Source organism: Loxodonta africana, chromosome 18 (assembly GCF_030014295.1).
Source record: "Loxodonta africana isolate mLoxAfr1 chromosome 18, mLoxAfr1.hap2, whole genome shotgun sequence".
NCBI classification, from domain to species: domain Eukaryota; kingdom Metazoa; phylum Chordata; class Mammalia; order Proboscidea; family Elephantidae; genus Loxodonta; species Loxodonta africana.
The window spans coordinates 51,721,223-51,737,952 of NC_087359.1; the positions used below are offsets into that span (position 1 = coordinate 51,721,223).

General features: G+C 38.5%; 1 protein-coding gene across 12 annotated transcripts in view; it reads right to left on the minus strand.

The window, feature by feature from the left end:
- ACACA (acetyl-CoA carboxylase alpha) overlaps positions 1-16,730 on the minus strand; it is a 318,748-nt gene that overhangs the window by 156,379 nt on the left and 145,639 nt on the right. For all 12 annotated transcript variants that reach the window (XM_064271370.1, XM_064271368.1, XM_064271369.1 and 9 more), the window contains 10 exons: positions 13,309-13,479; positions 11,770-11,931; positions 11,270-11,433; positions 7,865-8,015; positions 6,956-7,059; positions 5,016-5,097; positions 3,947-4,092; positions 2,222-2,372; positions 787-921; positions 279-425 (listed from right to left, as the gene is read on the minus strand). In XM_064271370.1, the coding sequence (XP_064127440.1) occupies positions 279-425; positions 787-921; positions 2,222-2,372; positions 3,947-4,092; positions 5,016-5,097; positions 6,956-7,059; positions 7,865-8,015; positions 11,270-11,433; positions 11,770-11,931; positions 13,309-13,479 (1,413 nt within the window). The remainder of the gene's footprint in view (positions 1-278; positions 426-786; positions 922-2,221; positions 2,373-3,946; positions 4,093-5,015; positions 5,098-6,955; positions 7,060-7,864; positions 8,016-11,269; positions 11,434-11,769; positions 11,932-13,308; positions 13,480-16,730) is intronic.

Here is a 16,730-nt window from a genome sequence, read left to right on the forward strand (position 1 = left end):
TACCACATAGTATCTACTTTGAAACTGCAATAAATGCATCTAACTAAACACTGTCCTTGCTCTCTGGTTTAAAAGAGTAATTTCGATTAAACATGGAGTCAATGACAGAGATAAGAATCAAAGATTTACAGACTTCAAATTCCATAACAAAGGGTGAGAGAGTTCCAGGCCAAATAGCTCTTTCCCTCCCTCTAAAAAATCCTTATGAGACTTTAAACTATTTTGGAGACAAGGTACCCCCATTTGTACATCCCTTCCCCAAGAGAAGTGATTCATACCTTGCTGCTAAAGAAAGGATCTGGAAGGCAGTATCCATTCATTACGTTGACCAGATTATCCAGGACATAGTGGAAAACTCGATGGAGCTTCTCGCCTCTGAGGGCTGTGCTGTGGATCTGTGGCAGACTACCTGTGTGAAGCTCAGCCTGTCAACCGCAATGAGAGACGAAGTCATCCACTATCTCCTATTCAGGGTACAAAGGTATCAATGCAACTCAGTCTTCATTCAAAACCCAAATAATCCTTTCACCATACCCAGCTACCAGGAGTAAAGTCAACGGAGGCAACATCATGAGGAAATTACAGAATCTCAGTAGCCTAGTAACTCTTGCAAACTCTAGTTCCACAATACCATAAGCAAAATACGAGGTATATAATCAGGGGTAAAAAAAAAAGAGCTTAAGAAAAACTGGCAAACCAAGCATTGAAATCACTTGGCTCTTCACACTACTCCTGCCGTACCATTCAGCTCTTGCAGAGTAATATTCAGAGTACCTTCCTGCTCACCTGCTGGACCTTGCTGGGGTTGTCCAGCTGCAATTTGGCTATTACACAGCCAGGGTCAAGAGCTGCTCCAGGCCGCTTGACATAATGGATACAGCCAGACTCTGCAGCTGTCAAAGTCATCACCATCTTCATCACCTATAGTGAAAAATACAAATTAGAACCTGATCTCTCTTTTCATAGAAGAATGACTTTAAGAGATCAGTTTCTCCCTCAGCATCTAAATTGGTCTATACCTAATTCACTCCAGAAAAATAGGAATCTTTCAAAATCTCCTCTAGACTAGAAAGGCAAGCAATAAGATAATCTCTCCCAGGACCCAGCTTTAGGGATTAAGGACACTTACATTTATCTTATTTCTAACTTTTAAATAAATCTTGCCACAGTTTGTATTTTTACTTTTTCTGTACTTAGAAGTGATGAACAATTTAGCCTCCTTATAGCAGCGGCTCTAGCCTCTCACTCTCAAGACAGTCTTGTCTACCTATGACGTCCAGGTCATTCTTTACTCCTCTTTCTCCCTTATCTACCAGTTATCGAGCCCAGTCAAGAACATCTTCTAAACCTCTTCAAAACTCTTTATTGCCATCTCTTTAATTTAGGCCCTCATTTCTGGCCTACAGTACTTCAAAAACCTCCTAACAGATTTCCCCACCTATGATTTTGTATCTCTTTCCTATACATCCTCCAACAATCATTCTAGAGTCCAAATCTCATCATGCCACTTTCCTGCTTAAAATCCTTCAGTGACTTCCAACATCCTTCAAGACAGTCTAAACTTTTTTGTATGACTAATAGGATCCTTTGTGATCTCACATCCAATTGCCTCTTTAGCATCTTTGCTTGCCACCCCTCCATTAAACCTTATCCCCTATTCTCATGCAATACCACTTTGCAGCTCCCTAAATACACCATACTCTCTTGCTCTTCTGTACCTTTGTACCTGCTGTTCCTTCAGCTTTAAACACTCTTCTCTGCCTTTCTTCCCCCGGTCTATTACTGCTTATCTTTCAAAACTAAGAACAAACGTTTCCTTTCACAGGAAGTCTTCTTTTACTATCCATCTACAACCTCTCCACCCTTGTTTGAGTTAGGTGGTCCTCTGTACTCTGTCTTTAGCTCTCTCACAACTCATCATGTTGAATTATTTGTTTGTTTTGTATCCCACTCCATCTACCATCATATTTACTCTGTATAACCAACACTTAGCATAACACCTAATACTCAACAAGTGTATCTACTTTTAGAGCTAGAGATGCCTACCTACGTCAAAGAAAAACTAAGAGGTTTTTACTTGTTTTTAAAATCTTATGGTTCATAACCCCAGTTATACCAACTGATACTCTTTCCTATCTAATACTCTTCAGTCCTAGTCCATCCAGCCAACGCTTTTTCTCCCTTCCCTCCCATGACCTGACAGCCCATTCACCACCCTGACCTCAATCTCAGCATAGCACTGGCCAGCAAACACATGGCCTCCATCCTCTATAATGTACTGGATTAGCTTCCCAGCAGAAGGTGAGCGGATCACTGATGGGTCATTCTCCTTCTCAAATACACAGGTTTTATTGCCAATTGTAATGCGATACCTAGGAGATAAGTGAAGTATGTAAGCCAGTAAAGCAATTCAGATATAAAGGAATATGGTAGAATAACGTCAATCTTTAAAAAAAAAAAACAAAAACCTGAAAACTTTATCTGCACCCCCCACAAGCACATGTTACTTGTTTATAAAGCCAAATAAGCATAATTTCCTTCAATAAGGATCAGATTAAATAAATTATGGTAAACCAAAAATAATGCATTGCTGTTAAGCCAATTCAACTGTTTTCAAGGAGTGGCTGGTGGATTAAAACTGCCGTCCTTTTGGTTAGCAGCTGTAGCTCTTAATCATTGTGCCACCAGGGCTCCAAACATTGTTAGTCACTGAGTTAATGGAGTAGAACTGCCCCATAGGGCTTCCAAGCAGATCACCGCATGGAGTGGCTGGTAGGTTTGAACCCCTTGTGGCCTTGTGGATAGCAGCCAAGCTACTTAACCACTGTGCTACCAGGGATCCTAAATCATGATACATCCATATAATGGAACACTATGTGGCCATCAAAAAAAAAAAAAAACAGGGCCTAATTGCCTCCATGAACAACTGCCTCCTTTGCCATGAGACCAGAAGAACTGGATGGTGTTCAGCTACCATTACTGAACATTTTGATCAAAGATTCCATAGAAGAATCCTGATCAAAAGGGGAAAAATGCAAACCAGAATTTCAAATTCTCATGGACTCCAGGCTTCCTAGAGCCATGAAGGTTAGAAGAATTCCAGAAACTACTGCCCTGAGATAACCTTTAAACCTTAAACCAAAAATATCCCTTGGAGTCTTCTTAAAACCAAACAACAGTTTAGCTTAACTAGTAAAAAATGTCTGCCTTGAGTATTACGCTCTTTTAAGAACTATCCATATGGGATCAAAGTGACAACAGCAACTTGAAGGATAGGAAGCTTACAGGACAGTGAATTTATGTTAATGGAGAAGGAACAACTCAGAAAAGGAGGGAAAGAATGGTTGCACAATGTGATCAATGTCACTAAATGGTACATGTAGAAACTGTTGAACTCGTTTATGTTTTGTTATGTATACTCTCAACAGTAATGACAAAATAAATAAAATTAAAAACAAAAAATGGCAACTCTATAAGACAAAACAAAACACGAAGATAATGATGTAGTAGCTAACATTTCTTGAGCCCTTAGTATCTCCCAGACAATGTTCTAAGTGCTTTACATGTGTTAATTCTTTTAACTCACAACAGTATGACTGATATCCTCAATGAAAAAAAACAAGGTGCAGAATAACATTTAAATGATGTTTTTATTTGTGAATATATTTAAGAGAAAAATACAGTGTGTACACATCTATAACTTGTTTATGCATATAAAATTTCAGGAAAACTGTACACAAAGCTGTTATCAATGGTTGCCCACAAAGAGGAGAATTTATTTTTCATTGTGTACTCACATCAGAGTGGTAGGGAGACATGGTTTTAATTGTAATCCTGGAATTTCTGTTAACTGCATGTATTATTTTCTTATTTGGGGGAAAAAAAAAAGAGTATCAAAAAAGGCCTTGAAAAATCTCAAGAGTCTGGACCTCAAACAGCCACTCACCTATCTACTTCCTCCTTCATGTATGTGGTATAGCTGCTACCATCATAGGACAAGAGCAGTCCTCCATCACTTAGCCGATGCACATCTACTTCCACACATGAGCCATTCATGATCACCACGTAGGAGTTGGGGGACTGTCGAGTCACCTGTAGGTTAAGAAGTACCAGAAGGAAAAAGTCAATGTGTCCTTCCATGTGGTGCCTCAGACAAAATTTCAGTACCTCAAAGATACCGGTCAAAAAGATCTGTCAGAGGGAAGAAATTCATGGCATAGGTGCTATTAGCATGAGTGACTGTGGGCATGGTTCAGTCCTGCTGCAAGCCAACAGGGCTACCTTATTCTCCCTGCTCTGGTTGTTCCCGTCTCCCCTTTATCTCTGGGCTGTATATGTGAAATTGAAGAGCAACTAAAAGGTTGTCACAGAATCATCAAATACTGCTTTATGCTACTGACATAAATAATATAACTGTAATTTCACTAATGTCCCAGCCCCTGCAATAAACCAAATATTTCCCCCTACCTCTTGACCTTTAAAGAAAGCAAGATAACAAAGAGACAAAAAGTAAGGTGCATATGCTGAGTGAAATGTCAGACTAAAAGGACAAATATTGTACAATCTCATGTATACAAAATATCTAGAATAAGTAAATACATAGAGACAAAAAGTTTATTAGTGGTTACCAGGGGCTTTAACAACAACAACCCGTTGCTATCAAGTCGATTCCTACTCACAGCAACCCATTAGGACAGAGTAGAACTGCCTCATAGGGTTTCCAAGGAGTGGCTGGTGGTTTGAACTGCTGACTTTTTGGTTAGCAGCCATGTCTCTTAAGCACTATGCCACCAGGGCTCCAAGGGAAATGGGGAGTTACTGCTTAAGGGGTACTGAGTTTCTGTTTTGGGTGATGAAAAACATTTGGAAATTGTGTTGATGGTTGCAAAACACAGTGAATTAATGTCACTAACTTGTACACTTAAAAATGGTTAAAATGGCAAATGTTTTGTTACACATACTTTACAACAAAATTTAAAAAAATAAGATGTAGGCGTCAGCAGGATTAAGCATACCTTAAGTACATACTTCACCCCCTCATAGATAAGTTCCACATCTACTGTATTCAGAAGTGTGTGAGCTGGAAGGACTTGACCCCTGAAAGAACAAAAATGTGAGAGACACGTTCTTCTAGAAAGTTCTACAAGTTTATAAAGGAAGCTCAAAAGTCATTGACTGCAGCATTTCTTGGAATATCAAAAACCTAAAAACAACCTATATGACCATCAGTAAGGTACTGAATTCACAAGTCATGGAAGAGCCATATAATGGAATATTACACAGTCATTAAAAAAAGAAAGATGAAGCCTTACCTAGGAATATGGAAAACTCTCTAAAATATACTGTTAAGTGAAAAAAGCAAGGTATAGAACAGTTTTAGAGTGGACTACTATTAGTGTTCTAAAAAAGGGGGAGGAGTGGAAAGAAACAATATTAAATGCATAGGTTTTATAAATTTAGAATATCTCTGAAAGATTACATAAGAACCTGGTAACACTCGTTGCCTAATGGGAAGGGAACTTGATAGGGAGGCAACAGAGGTGAGGAGGAGAATTTTCACTGCATACTTTTTGTGCCTTTTGAATTCTGAACCATGTCAATGCATTACCTGTCCTTAAAAATAAATAAAATTAAAGCTTAAAAAAAATCAATAAAAGCCCCAGTGCAATCAACCCTCATCTACTCCTATCAGCTGGGACTTTATTTAGGATCTTTAAATTAAAAAAAAAAAAAAGGTAGTAGGCCATGGCTGGGTGGAGGTGAAAGTGGAAAAGGAAGGACATTACCAAAGAGGGAAACAATACCAAAAAAGACTTTTGATAATAAGAGAAAGGGAGGGATAAACAAAGCGTGTAAAGTCGTTAGTAATTGGTAAATCTGGGTAAAGAAAACATAGTTCTTTGTACTATTGATGCAACTCTTCTATAAGTTTGAAATTAAAATACAAGTTTTAAAAACAAATTTTATAAAAAAACGTTTAAAAACAGTCTTAGAGAGGAGAGGAGACTGCATGTAGCACATCTGTACAACAATAGGGAAAACATTTAACTAAGAGAGATTGCATGTTGAGGAACGGAAATAAGTAAGACGGGACTGACAAGCACCAGCAGCTCCTTGGAAACCATATGAGTTAGCTCTACTCTGTCCTGTAAAATTGCTATCAGTCAGAATCCACTCCACAGCACAGGGTTGGATTTGGTTTGGTTTGGACTGACAAAAAGGGACTAAAGTACAGAGGGGTTGAAAGTCATACTGAAGAGTTTAGATTTAATACATAAGAAATACCGGAGCTGCTGAAGGTTTTAGTGTATGAAAGTAACAATGAAAGTATTAGCCATAAATAACTGAAACCTCAGTTCAACTTTCAGATACCTCACAAAGGAGTTGACTTAAGTCTAATAACAGAGAAGGAAATAAAATGCCTGTGATTAAAGTGCTTGAAAACAGTTAGCCTCTGGACCATTTCTCCGAGGACTGAGACGCAGAGCTTAGCTTAGTCTCCAGAACTCCAGAACTGGTGTTAAGCATTCGCTTAGCACCATACATTTCTGACCCTTACTTGAAAGTCTTATGAGGTCATCCTAAATATCAGCTCAAATTATTAATTCCTGAAATGTATTATAGGTAATACATGTAATATTTAAGGTTCAAAGCTAGAGAAAAGCATCAGATTTTTATCACCAGAGATTTGATGCTTGTACAGAATAAAAAGTTTACTTCAGCAACCTATCTAGCTGTGATATAAACTAATCTCTGGAAGCTGCAGTTAGAGTCCCAAAATAATTTGCGATAAACGCTTAATTTTCCTCTTCCTCCTTCCCCCAAGGTCAGTGAAATAACAAGTAGCACTCTCAAACTGTCAGGAACAGACTGAAGAATAAACAGGTCTTTGAGCCTCAGTCCTATACTCAAGACCAATGGTAAGCTTGCACAACCTAAAAGAAACAAAGCCTACCTTTCTAAGGAGTGAAGGAAGTTAGAGATGCTATTCCGCAGGCTCACATCTGCCACGTGGAGAGCTCCACACACAACTCCCAACATGGTGTCAGGTCTCTCTGCCTGAAAGGAAGAAAAAGAGGGTAGATTAAAAGCCTGGTCACTTGGCATTGTGGCCCCTCAATTCAAATCAGGCTCAAGTTTGCTATGAAAAAACAACTAATATTGAAAATCTCCATCCTTATTGCCCAATTGGTTTTTGAGATAAAAAATGAACACATCTCATTTTAGAATCTGAATAGACGCCTCATTTGAATAGAGATGAATGAAAGGAAGACTGGGGGGGAAACACCTTTCCCTTCCACCACTCTCCCTAAAATTTCCACTGAGCTGCTCAGAGAGCAGCTCAAAAACAGATTTTTGAGAAAAATGAATTTTAAAAGGTACAAAGATTTGGATACTGTTAATCTCAAAGAAAAATGGAGTGCATCCAAATTTTGGACCATCAAACAATTAACATGAATCTAGTGATTTTACACAAAACCTTGGGTAATTCAGAATATCCAGGAATTTAGGAACAAGGGGTAATAACCCTCTTGATTTAAATGAGGCCCATCTCAGCAGAACTGTGAAAGTTGGGAACTCTGAAACAGATGAAACATCAAATGAGGAAAGAGGAAGTATTTCAATCCCTGTATGTCTCTTTAAATATATCCCAGGAAGTAACACTAGAACACATAAAATGACTGTGTAACAGGCACAAGAACTTTTACAGTGCTAAAACTACACTGACTCCTACATTTTTCCAGGTAGATGAAGAACCACTTAAATGAGTACAAATAAATCTAATCTAGTGACATGGAGTGATCCCACAAGCCTATAAAAATTCAATCCCAGGAGCTGTTTCTGCAAGTGGAGAAATACACACCTGTACTTTTTCGGCTATCAGTCTGTCCAGCCAACCAGTGTCAATTCTATTGAACTGAAAGCTTTCAGTCTCCAACAATTTGATCAGGTATTCAACTGTAGTTCGAAAATCACCCCGAATAGACAGCTCCTTCAAAGCCACTACCATATTTCTGGGAGAAGAACAGAAGCAGGTCTGTTTCAGCAACAAACGTTTCAGTGTTTTTCCACTCATTTTAAAGGATTGATCTATTCCTTTGAACTCTTCGGAGGGAGTGGAGAAAGGACAAATCCAAGAACAAATGAGGGTGCACAGAGAAGTGTGCTTATTCATGGGTGTTCCAGGTAGGGAGAACTGGCAAGTCAGCAAACTTATGAATTCTGACTGATATTACCATAAGATCATCAGCAAATCACATTCATTTCACATATAAAGTACGGAACAAATTATATACAAACCACCTTCAGTTTTTACTTATTAGGTTACCATCCTATTCATCACTGCTGGCTAAATAGAATTAGGGCATACTTCTCCCCATCCTTAACACCTTATTTATTCTATTAAGGTATATTTTACAGTATACAATAAATTTTATAATATACAGTAAAATAAACAATATACAAAATATACTATAAAATATACTGGTTTTAAGTATACAGTTCAATGAATTTTGACAAATGCTAATACCTTAAAGGTTTACATACACTGAGGCAGCTGTCTGGGTGCAGTCAGGTATCATCAACTGACACTACATATGAGAGTGTTTCTTAACCTGCATTTTCTTAAGCTGTGTAATGACTTGGTCTTTACTTTTATTACTTCTCAATTAAGTATAAAATGGTCTAATTTTAACAGAATTTCAAGTATTATGGAATTTTTCTGTGTATTTCTACCCAGTAATCTATCTTGTGTAGGGCTACTAGTTACTTCACCAAATAATTGAATATGCACCTCACATATTTAAGACACAGACTAGGTTCATAAGGCAGAGACTAAAAATATAATAATTATTTTTAAAGTATAAGGCAGAATATTATAAATGACGTTGGAGAGATACAAGCAAAATGCTGGAGAGGTTCTAAGAAGGGATAAAAATCTACCTACCTACAGTTTCATGAAGAATATGAAACCTGACGTGGGCTAAAAGTATAACTGGGATTTTAACTGTGAGAGGAATACTACTCCAGGTGATACAGGCATTCCCTCAGCCTTGAACATTATTCTCTTTTCCACCTCCATTTTCTTCTCTGTGCCTTTCATTGGCCTGGTTTACTCCTATACACTCTTCAGGTATCAGTCTAGATGTCACTTCCTGCTGGGAAGCCTTCCCTGACTCCCCTCTAGACAGAGTTAGTTGCCTCTGCTATAAGCTCCTATGACATCCTTATATGTCACAATATCATAGCACTTAATACACTGTGTTTTAATTTTTCTCTTCCTTTAGACTGTAAAGTTCCATGAGGGCAGAGATCCTATTTTGGTCATCAATGTATCCCCAGAACCAGCACATAGTAGATACTAAGTAAATATTTGTTGAATAGAATGAATGAATACGTGAACAGAAAAAATAGCAAGAACAAAGGTAAAGAGGGGAGAAAAAGGTTGTGTTCAAGAGATGAACGGTATGATTGAAGCAGACAGTACAGTAGAGGGGGTGAGTAGGGGAACTACTGGGCAATCCATTCATTCAACAAGCATTTTCTGAATGCTTATTATGGTCAGGAGATACTGCAGCAGCAAGAAGACATGGTCCTACCCTCAAGGTATTTAGATTATAATCTGGGAGAATTGGAACACAGCTTAGGGCTATTTTTGGAGAATAATCTAAACACCAAACTGAAGAATATAGACTTAATGTAATTTAAAAAAAGAAAAAAAATTTCTGACCTGAAGAATAAACATTTGGTATTAAGAAGCGAGCTTATTGTAGAGACCGTATTTTTAACGTGCTAAAAGTTAATCTCATTAAGAAAATTATACAGAGCCGGTCAGGAAGGAAAGAGTAAGGCTTCTGGCTTGGGACACAGAACGTGCCTCATAGAAAGCATACGGTGGTCTACTGAATCAGGACCATATATCTAAATGCAAACAGGGACCACTTTGGAAGATAAATGAGTGAGGAAGAGGGGATGGGGCTGTGGTGAACTAGAGAGTTCGTGTCTCAAATAAACAGTCACACAAAGTTTGAGCTGACTTTTGCCAAGTGGAATATAAAATCCATATTGTCATTATCATCCCATTTTTTAAGAAAATGTAGAAATCTAGATTTTTATTTTAATCTCTAAATCTTTATTTCAATCTCCCAATTTTTTAAATATTAGCAATTTTTTTTTAATTAATATTTTATGAGCCAATCAAAACATATCTGTAGGCTGAGACTGGCCTGAAAGCCACAGGTTTGCAAGCTCTAATGTAAACATGATACACACTTGGGCAAAGCAGGATATGGCAGTAAAAAAAAAAAAAAGGTAACTTTAGACTAGATAGTTTTTCTGGTAGCATTGTTTTAATTTTGAAAAACTCAACTGATAGTTTTGAATACATGGAAGGAATTGTACAGGACAAAAGAGAGAAATGTTGAGACTTCCCTACTTCTGAAACATTATTAATAACCAATATTATCCATAAATACTTATTGATTACCTATTCTTTGTGTATATTTCAAAGGTCAAGAGAATGGTATTAAATGTTTGGTATAAAAAAACCAACAATTAAAAAGTAGAAAGTACTACCTTCAATTTGGATATTCTAAAACATCCGAGCTGTCCAAATTATGTCCTAAAAGCCCTACTTTTTCAGGCGAGCAAAATTGCTGTTAATTTAATATGTAATGTTTATTAAAAGAATACTAATTAATAACACATAGGATATACCAGCCATGTTTGTATAAGCTGTGTGTATACTTTATAACACAGCAGGGTATCTTATCTAAGCACTCTGGACAGTTCTCTTATATCCTTGTCATAAGACAAGCAACATAACTTTATTAGTTTAAATATCTATAGGGCATTTACAGTTACATCACTATTTTTATGACAAATGACAGATCTTATTTGTGATTTATTTATGCCAAACCCTTGGGCAAGAATCTCCCTTTCGCCACTCCTCATCCCCAATCACAGTACCGTTTATAAGGAAAAATATGACACCCTTAAACCAATCAATTATATAAGTTTATCAAAAGTACTTGAAACACAAAAAAATACTTCAAAAGTCTTAGAACAACAATCAGAAAAATATCTGTCAAACCCAGCACAATCTTACATAATGTAAATGTAAGTATGATTTTAAATAGTTTCATCAATAAGGCTGACCATATTGGTACTTTTGTAGCAGATAAATGGTTCTCATTCCTGTGCTCATCCCTTCACTGAAGATTAATATGAATTTATTTTGTAAAATGCAACCAAATGTTTTTATACTCACGAAATTGCTTCCTCTCTGTTTTCTCCCCAGGAAAAGCAGTGACCAAACTGAGAATCAGCAAATTCATGAAGTCCCCCTGCGGCAGCAACACTGAAATAACCCCAAACGTTCTTATTGCTGCGGAAATTCAACTCCTGAACTGTTCCTGAGCTGGGCTTAAAACCCTGTTAGAGAATGATGAATACGAGAGACTGTATCACATTTCTAAGAAAGACGACATTTATATATTCATTGTTTAGGCTCTCCATTAATCATGCACAGAAGCAGAATGATGCACAAAAATCAAGGTCCAGTGCTACAAACCCAGTGGGGATCTAATAGTGATAAAGTGGGATTATATGACCAGTGGAGCAATGATCACTTATTTATCTGCTCCAATCAAAACCTCTATACATTTCCCTCCTGAGAGAAAGTCCCAAAATGTTTCAGACATATGCCCTCAGATATTATCTAAAGTTCCCAAGGGGAAAAAGGCGTAAACTTTTTAAGTCATGGGTTACCTCATCTGGATTTTCACTAGTGATCCGAGCAGCAATAACATGGCCCCTTGGGCAAGGAACATGAGCAGAATTTTCAAAATCAATGGGAGCATCGCCCCAGGGAGATACCCCATACATCATACGGATATCCTTGATTCTATATAGAGGGATCCCCATGGCAATCTGAAAGTTAATAAAACACACATTATTCATTTTCCATAGTTACCTTCCTTAAAATGTGAAGGCTATCAGATTACCTACAGTTTTTCATTTCATTAGCCACCACCTAAAACATTCTATTTTTATAGTCTGTATTCTATAATTACCAAACAAGTAACTCTAAGTTACCTGAAACAGAATATGTCACTACAGATGAGTTGCTAGATATTCTTCATTCCTAAAAAAATACTCCAATTCCTAATGCAATAGACACAAGTTCCCCTTAGTGTCTATTCTCCATCACGAAATCAACATGAAAATATCCAAGGGAAATGTCAATATCAGTGGTTATCCAATAAGTTCAGAGAGCTAAAAAGTTCTAACTCTGTCATAATTATCTCTGTCATTCCCACAAACCAGTGAAGGAAGTAAAATAAATCTTTAGTCCTTAATGAGAACCCAGAGGTGGCAAAAAATATGTTAGATATAAATAATACCAAACCTTATCATTAGCTATTACTGCTTCCAATAATATTTCTTTCCTGGCCTAAGAAAACCAAAACCAAAATCAAATCCATTGCTGTTGAGTCGATTCTGACTCAAAGCGAGCCTACAGGACAGAGTAGAACTGCCACAAATGGTTTCCAAGAAGCTGCTGGTAGATTTGAACTGCCGACCTTTTGGTTAGGAACTAAGCTCTTAACCACTGCGTCACCAGGGCTGTGTCCCTGGGCTGAGAGGAGGTGCTAAGTGACAACTAGCACTTTATACATTATAAAATCAAATGTGGGGGGAAAACGCAGGATAACAGAGTCTTACAGGAAAATCCACCACTTTCATATGGAATTTCTCCAATACAGAACACTGGTAAAAAGGAGTAGGGAGCAATTCCAAAGTTGTAAAGTCTTCTATAATTAAACAACTGAATACAGCATTTTATTTGTAAAGTTTCTTTCTGAAACGTGAGTTTATATCCGATGTAGCTGGCTAAAAAAAAAATAGTAATTTTCCCATTTCAGGGAAACCAACCCACACTGTACAACCCACATAACACAGCACAAGAGAAATGAACATTAGGTGAGACTCAAATAGGAGGTGCTTTTCTCTTATAGAGGCCTGGTGGCACAGTGGTTAAAGTGCTCCACTGCTAATCAACCTGTCGGCAGTTTGAACCCACTAGCTGCTCCGCTGTAGAATGAAGTCTGCTTCCATAAAGATGTACAGCCTTAGAAACCCTATGGGGCAGTTCTACTCTGTCCCATAGGATCACTATGAACTTGACCGCAGTGGGTTTGGTTTTTGGTTTCTCTTATCAGACACTGGTTAAATCAGTTTTTTAGGTATCTCTAAAATTCTAAACTTCTCTAGGCTCCTCCTTGAGCTCAAATCAGGGTGACTCACCTGGAGTTGTGCTGCGGGGAGGTTGACATCAGCCACCATCTCTGTACAAGGGTGCTCCACCTGTAGCCGAGGGTTCAGTTCCAAAAAGTAGAAGCTGCCATCCTGGCTGTAGAGGTACTCCACAGTCCCAGCACTCACATAACCAACCATTTTGGCAAGTTTCACCGCACACTCAAAGATGAAAGATAAGCAAACATAAGTATCTCATCTTGCCACTGCTGGACCATTGCTTATCTACATACAGCCTCTCTCTGACTCAACTATTCAATGTTTATAAGAACCACCAAAGACTTTTAGCCACATTAAAGCAAATTTCACTCTGATTACTATACAAGATCCCTGGACACAAATGACAAACTCAACGAAAAGCTGTGAGAACACTGAGGATTCTTCAATTTGGATCAAAAGCAACCTCACCAATGAGGAATGATGCAAACACACACTGTGGCAGACTCATCACTGTCCCTTAGTTTCTGGCATTCCCAATATTCTCCCCTTCTTCCAAGGAACATAGCTGCCCAGCTAGAAACTAGATTTTCCAACCTCTCTTGGAAACCCTGGTGGTGTAGTAGTTAAGTGCTACGGCTGCTAGCCAAGAAGTCAGCAGTTTGAATGCACCAGGTGCTCCCTGGAAACCCTATGTGGCAGTTCTACTCTGTCCTATACAGTTGCTATGAGTCGGAACTGACTCGATGGCAACAGGTTTGGTTTTTGGTTTTGTCTTGTAGCTAGTGACTAGGTATTGTCAACAGTCAACAGTGTTGAGTGACATATGCACAACTCCTGAGTCATGTTTTGAAAAGGAAATTGCTTGCCCTCTGTTCTTGGAGTTTCCCCTTCCTATGAATGGAACATGGCCATGATAGTGCAAGCCAGTTTCAACTATGCAAATGAGAATATGCTAAGAATGGCAAAATGAGATAGAACCTGAATCTCAAGATAGCCTCATGAATAGAACTGTCCCACCAGTGCTGGAAAGCTTACCTCAAACTATTCTGGAAGAGGAAAAATAAACTATCCTATTTGAGTTACTGTATTTTTTGGATCTTTTTGTTACATTAGCTAAACCTGTATCCTGTTGTTATCAACTGACATCAGGTAGGCCCTTGGCTCGTGGTAACCTCATGCACAAACGAACAAAGCATGCCTGGTCTCCATGATCGGTTGCATCAGACTATTATGATACACAGGGTTTTCATTGGCTGATTTTTGCAATTAGATCATCAGGCCTTTCTTTCTAGTCTGTCTTACTCAGGAAGCTTTGTAGAAACCTGTTCAGCATTATAGCAATACGCAAATCTCCACAGACAGATGGGTAGGGCCTGTGCTTAAGGTGCACTGGCTGAGAATCAAATCTGGGTCTTCTTCATGGAAGGCGAGAATTCTACCACTGAACCAAACCTAACCAATACAAAAATTGTAACTGTAGGTAGGATGCTGCTGTTAAAAAAATTAAAATATGTGGTTTTGGCTTAGCAAGAGGGTGGTGGATGGCAAGGAAACATACTGTAGATTGGAAAGCTGGTAGCCTCCTTGCTACGGCATAAAAAACATTTGGTAAGCTTTAAGAAAAATGGTTAGAAAAAGTAGTAATGTTAAAGCTGCCAACTGCTTTTGTACCCCCCAAAACAGATGATTAGAAACACTGCAGTGTCAAAGGTCAGATAAGGGTGCCACTTTAGTTTCAGCTGGTTTCAATGTAAAAAAAAAAAAAAATTAGCCAGCATTAAATTGAGGAGTGAGATGGGGTAACCACAGAAGCCAGTGCGTAAGAGAGGAAAACTTTGTATCATCCAGAAAAAAATCTTTGCGTTTGGTTATTCTAACCTGAAGCTGACTGGAAGCAAACAGCCCAGAAGCCTACTAAATTTGTGAAGGATTGTACGACAAAAGAAACCACAAACCTGGCCTTCAAAAGCCTGTGATTGGTGACTGCAGTAATCTTTGTGCTCCCAATCCTGAACCAGAAGTCAGCTCTGCCAAAGAAGTTATAGTTTCCATATCCCAATTCACAGAGAAAACTGAACAAGGAAAAACTTCACAAAGAGCAAAGCCAAGTGCCTTGAGGGACAATGGGCATGGGATTTACTCCCAAAGAGCAGAACTAGGGACAGACAGAGGACTAATTGAGGTACTACTCCACTACATGGTAGGGAATCATCACAGTTCCTGCCCAGAAGGTTGTGATTACTGCTACAGACCAATGAGAAGCCCTTGTGGCACAGTGGTTAAGTAATTGGCTAACTGAAAGGTTGGCAGTTCAAACCCACCAGCTCCTCCACAGGAGAAAGATGTCGCAGTCAGGTTCCATAAAGATTACAGCCTTGGGAAACCCTATGGGGCAGTTCTACGCTGTCCTATAGGGTTGCTATGACTCAGAATCAACCCAACAGCAATGGGTTTGGTTTTGGTTTTAGAGACCAATGACTGCTAAGTAATTTTTCATTTTTCCCTCTCCCAAATGGGAGTTATCCTGTTCCTAATCCACCACAGTATCTTGAATACACAAGGGGAGGAGAGTTGACAAGGGGTCGATTAACCTGTATTTTAGGTCACTGGCCCATGAAAAGTCACAAGCATATCTAATGGAGAGGAATGTACACCACCGGGTGATCTTGGATTTTTAGGTGAATGCAGTAACTGGAAAAGAATGTAGGTTGCTTTCCTTGAGGGAAGCAGTGTGGGAAAAGGGTGTGAAAGGATATTAGGTAACCAGAGGAACAGACTGTGGCACAGATTGCTAAAAGCCCTCTGGTAATTTTTCTCTATTTTATCCTTTTTAGTAATAGAACCTCCTGAATTTTAGCTGAGCACATTGCCACCCAGCTAGTGACTACAATTGCTAGCATCCCTTGCAGCTAGGTGTGACTGTGTAACTGAATTTTGTCCAATGGGATGTGAGCAGAAGTGACATATGTGACTTCTAGATCATGTCTTTATATGACTGCCCTCCATGTCGCCTCTTTTCCTCTTTCCACAGGCTACAATGTGAACATAATCTTGTGAGCTAGGTTTAATCAAGATGATGACACCATCCTAGGGCAAGGGCTGGCAAAATTTTTCTGTAAAGAACAAAATAGTAATTATTTTCAGCTTTGCAGGTCATATAGTCTCTGCTGCAACTATTCAACACCACCATTATAGTGCTAAAGTAACCATAAAAACCCAGTGCCGTTGAGTCGATTCCATAGATAATATAAATAAATTTATTATGATATATAAATAAATCATCTGGCTGTGTTCCAATAAACTTTATTTACAAAAACAGGTCACACTTGGCCTAAGAGTCATAGTTCGCTGGCTCTGGCATGGAGCAGTGCCATAGCACAACACTGGATAGCTCACCTCTGAACTATGATGAGAGAAAGAAATAGAAACTTATATATATACTTTACGCCACTGTATTTTGGAAGTCTCTTCAT